We start from the raw sequence: 4647 nt of genomic DNA on the forward strand, positions 1-4647 counted from the left end.
TACAATCTGGCATCATAATCAATAAATGTCAATTTGTATGACAAAATGTCAAAATGAAATGGAAACAAACAAATGGCATCTCAAAATGTAAACGTCAGTTAGAACTTACATAGAAAATCAAAATTCAACAGACTTCTAAGTCAAGTGTTGTTAAGTTTTCAGTAATCAGTAACATGCAATGTTCATTTAACAGAACTGTAAGTGACAGCTCTCAAGTCAAAGTCAAGTCTATGCTAAGTATTATTAATGGGCCCTTTAATTTTTTTTGTTCAATAAAAAAGTAGACAAATTAAATGAATGGAGGAAAATGCGCTGTTTAAAGAAAAATTGTTTATGTTTTTAAAAAAAGTTAAACGCTGGTAGGCTGAAAAATGAATTGTCGTCTTTAGTTTCATTTGAAATAGTAAGAGAGAGTAGGTCGTTTTCTGTTGATAAATTTGTTAAAGGTACGGCAGTAAAGATTTTCAATAAATTGAGTTATAATACCGAATTTATGGAAGGAGTAACTTTATCTCCGAGAACTGTTGTGCGTCGTACGGATAAGTTAGGCATCTAAAATATGCCTAGATGAAAGCACCGACGTTACCGATGTTTCCCAACTGGTTATTTTATTCGTAGCATAAATTATGTCATAAAAGCATTGCCTGTATGGCCATATTAACCGGTATCACTTGTAGAAAATACAAGGATACCTACGTTTTTGACGACATATAATTTTAGCCGGGCCATCTGGTACTACGCTACGTCAATAAGATCTTCTGATCCACACGACACCTACTAGAGACAATTGCAGGCCTACCTAGACTCCGTATTGAGGACTGCCGTGAGATGTCACTATATGACGAGTGCTTTCTATAAAAGAGCGCAATGAAATGCTGAACAAGCAGTTCCAGCTTAATTGTTCCCAACCGAAATATCCCCGCAAACAACTACTTGATGCGAGCGCAATTCCATCACGCACAAGAGGCCATTTCCGTAGGATTATGACGAGATCCCGCAATGGTTCGTTGATCTAGAAGAATACGAGATGGTCCGTAAAGTTATCCACACTTAGTCAGCGCTCAGTTCGTGCTCAGGGTGTATCCTCATTTGACACAAATCACTTATAGAGTTTTAATGTAGACTGATTTATGGCCCAACCCTGTTGAAACTGCCAGTTTTGGAGAAGAACATATAAGCAACGTGCATCTAGGCGGAGGTTCGAGGAGCCAAACAAATCACCCTCCAGGAGTCGGGTTGGTATCAGAAGTCGCAAATAATTGCACGCACCGGATTCATAGCCGTCAAAAAACGTCGGGTGTCAGGACAGGCTATGACAAGCTAGAAGTTGTAAAAGTTTACTCACCTGTTAACCGACATGATGTAGACCTAATATTTGTGTCATACTAGGAGTTAAAACTCAAATGATACTTGTGTATTCTGAAATAGGGCGCACAATTAGACAGATATATTTTAAAAGATCGAGTATAGCGGAATCGACAACTTCAGCTGGGCCACTTGAGACAGAGCTCACAAAGTAGCTTTCGTATGTCCCAAAAAATTTGCTACTTAAATCCTCATTATATTCTGGAAGAAAGAAACTTCGTTCATACTTCATTGATAAGAGATATCCTCAACCAAGGGCTCAATAGAGAAATAACGAAAGAAGAGAAACAATTGACGTGTTTGCGTCCACAGGAGCTTTGTTGGGTAACGAAAAGATATCTTTTACTTTTGGAAACTATAAAGTGCATTTCAATGGCCATATTCTACATAATCAGTCAACATTTTATTTTCTATCGGTCAGTTGGCTAGGTTAGAAGATCCCGGTGGCCTTCTCTCCTGATGCTGTGCCCAAACTTTCGAAGGTTCTCGATGGACATATACAGCCACTTCAATTATGCTTGAAACAAGGAAACATAAAAGAGAAGTTTCACAACACAAACCAAAAAGAGTAATTTAGACAGATATATCCGCTCAACGGGCGGAGGTCTTTAGAGGCCGCTTTAGGGTGTCCTAAATCCTTAACTAATGACGTCGAACGGGAGAATCGGAGTACGTCAAAAACATTTCACAAGGTTTATCCTTTGATGCAACAGAGTACAATCATCCTAGCAGTTGATCTGTATATATATTGGGAAATATGCCATTACCTCGTAGACGGTTCTACAAAGAAGCCGAAAGTCACTTATCATATCTGATGAAATGCATATGTAAATAATCTTAATATATAAAAAACACGTGTCACAAGTTTGAAGCCAATGGACTCCTAAACTACTGAACCGATTTTGAATTTGTTTTGCACCTCGTGTCTAGTTTGATCTAACTTGAAATATAGGATAGGTTATATATCAGTTTAAAGTCGCAATATTATTTTATTGCAAATTTTTTTATTTGTTTATACGTAATAATAAAATGTTACGTATACGCAGTGGGGCACATCACCAGGGCCGGCGAGAGGGGGCCCGGGGTTTCTGAGGGGCCCGCAATTTGAGGTACTAAGACATTTTTTTAATTCAGGAGAGTATTTAGTTGTTCTATGTGCAATTTTTAAGCCGAATTTCAAAAGCAACGAATATCTGCATTTCGTTTTAATATTATAGTGAAGTGTGAAAAATAAAAATCTATATATATTAAACTGACTCGTAGTGGGACTGGAATAAAATACATACCACCCTCTGGGACAGGCAATAAGGGATGCAGAAGAATGAGAAGGAATTGAGAGAAGAGAAAATAGAGAAGGAGATTAAGAAAGAGATAGAATGAGACGAAGATGGAGATAGATGAAGCGAAAAAGACGGAGGGAGAAGTGAATAAAAGGATTAGGAAAAAGTGAAGAGGGGGGGAGGGCAGAGTCAGACGGAAAAAGCTTTTTAAAATGTATGCAGATAGGCCAAATTTAGGGCAGGACAACGTCCGCCGGGTCTTCTAGTAAAGATATACAAAGAACTTCTTACCTTCTTTGCTATTGACAGACGAATACACGAAGCAAACAGTTGAGAGCGCCATCTATCACAATATAGCGCAAGCATTTCTGCGCATCGATTTTTCCCGTATTCCTTATCCTCCTCTGACAGTTGGTGAACATAACGAAACAGAAAGTCAAGAGCTTCAATACCTTTACACTTTGTCTCTGTGAGTTAACTGTAAAATATAAATAAAAATCATTAAAAGAATAATTCAAAAGTGCATTGAAATATATTTTTTCAGATAAAATGCGAATTTAGTGCCAATCTACATATCTGTGCTGAAAATTCTTGCATACTCTAAGGCTGTATAACCCGACTAGCTACCTTACCTCACACCCATCCCCGCCCACCAGAAAACATTTGTTGCTTCTTAGGAGAAAAGTAATGCAAACTAAATCAATTAAGCACGCACATTTAAATTGAGTTAATTCATCTAAGATAGCACTCAACAGTCAGCATACTTTTAGGCGTTTTAATTTCAAAACATTTTGTGTATTGTTCATCAACATAGGGCTCGCCGAAACTGCAATATTGGATATTATGGCTGCTAATTTACAACAGCAGCGCAGCATAAATGAACAGCTGCGTCGTGAAGCTGATATACCACGCATACAGGTGTCTCAAGCCTGTCAGCTGATGATGAAATATGTGCTGGATCATGAGAATGAGGATTGTTTGTTAAATGGATTTGCTAGCCAAAAAGTTAATCCGTTTCGGGAGAAGAGCTCATGTAGTATTTTGTAAGTAAGCTGAGTAGCATTTCTTTTGTCACATATGACGTTTTCAGTTTGTTGAAAGAGAAAAGCAACTAACCTGCGCCTACAAATATGCAATCTATTTTAGTTTTGGCTATTTGTTAACGACTATGTAGATGGTGTAGAAAATAAAATTTAGAGTTGCACTTGCACAATTCTGAAAAAATTAAGCATCCGTCAGCTTTTTAATAAATAAATTTTCGGCCTGAAAGATGCCGTATAAAGGAAAAGTTGTGGCGTGGCTAACAAAAGTTGTAGCAGAGTTTTAGGCTTTAAATTTTTTTAAATCTCAATCTGTTACACGGTCAGATTTTCTGGTGGTGTTTTGATCGTCCACTAAAATTCTGAAGCAATGATATTTCAACGTCAAGAGGCCGGCAATGATTTCGAATCTTAAGAAAAGGCTTTGACTAATAACAGACCGCTTGTGGAGGAAACGGGGGCCTTACCACAGCAAAAGACGTTGCCGTGTCCGACGGTTATTTTCCTCCATATTTAAAATAAGACCGAAGAACTCGTCTTGTAGCCAGTTGGTTACCATGATGATTAACTCAAACACCTTCAACAACGATAAGGACGAGTAGGAAGAGAAAATGGAAAAGAAGAAAGCGCTCTAAACGATAAATCGTATAAAACAAGGGACGGAAGCTCGTATTTAGTAACCTTGGTGGGGGAGCCATTCGTGAGCCGGTACAAAGAAAAAGGGCTGAGAAGAAAACGGGTCAGAAAAGAAAAGAGGACTCTCTCACAATATCGGGCGGCACTTAGAATTGTAAGCCGCTTGAAAGCTATAGTCGACATAACCAATGGTGAGATCAAGCTCTTGGTAAGGGCGCAACGAGAGACAGGATGCCAAGAACTTTGCAATCCTTAATTGTGAAAAACCGATTGCGAAAAAAGAAGCCACGGGCGGGAAGAAAAGAAAGCGATTGATACAAGCCTGA

At 38.4% G+C, this 4647-nt stretch overlaps 1 protein-coding gene across 4 annotated transcripts; it reads left to right on the forward strand.

Moving 5' to 3' along the window:
• Nucleotides 1–412: 412 nt before the first annotated feature.
• Nucleotides 413–3860, forward strand: LOC137243593 (guanine nucleotide-binding protein subunit gamma-1). 4 transcript variants are annotated; one of them, XM_067771441.1, is made up of 4 exons: nucleotides 413–446; nucleotides 2955–3114; nucleotides 3190–3329; nucleotides 3391–3860. In XM_067771441.1, the coding sequence occupies exon 4, from the start codon at nucleotides 3489–3491 to the stop codon at nucleotides 3690–3692; it is 204 nt and encodes a 67-aa protein (XP_067627542.1). In that variant the 5' UTR covers nucleotides 413–446; nucleotides 2955–3114; nucleotides 3190–3329; nucleotides 3391–3488; the 3' UTR covers nucleotides 3693–3860. The 4 variants fall into 4 exon arrangements, with proteins under 4 accessions (XP_067627542.1, XP_067627543.1, XP_067627541.1 ...); XM_067771442.1 differs by having other exon boundaries at nucleotides 3460–3860; XM_067771440.1 differs by having other exon boundaries at nucleotides 3167–3860.
• The last annotated feature ends 787 nt before the right edge of the window (nucleotides 3861–4647 follow it).

This window comes from Eurosta solidaginis, chromosome 3, assembly GCF_040869045.1.
Source record: "Eurosta solidaginis isolate ZX-2024a chromosome 3, ASM4086904v1, whole genome shotgun sequence".
NCBI lineage: Eukaryota > Metazoa > Arthropoda > Insecta > Diptera > Tephritidae > Eurosta > Eurosta solidaginis.

What these genes read in the sequence shown, in the direction of transcription:
- LOC137243593 (XM_067771440.1), top strand. Translation starts at nt 3,489, where the DNA reads ATGGCTGCTAATTTACAACAGCAGCGCAGCATAAATGAACAGCTGCGT.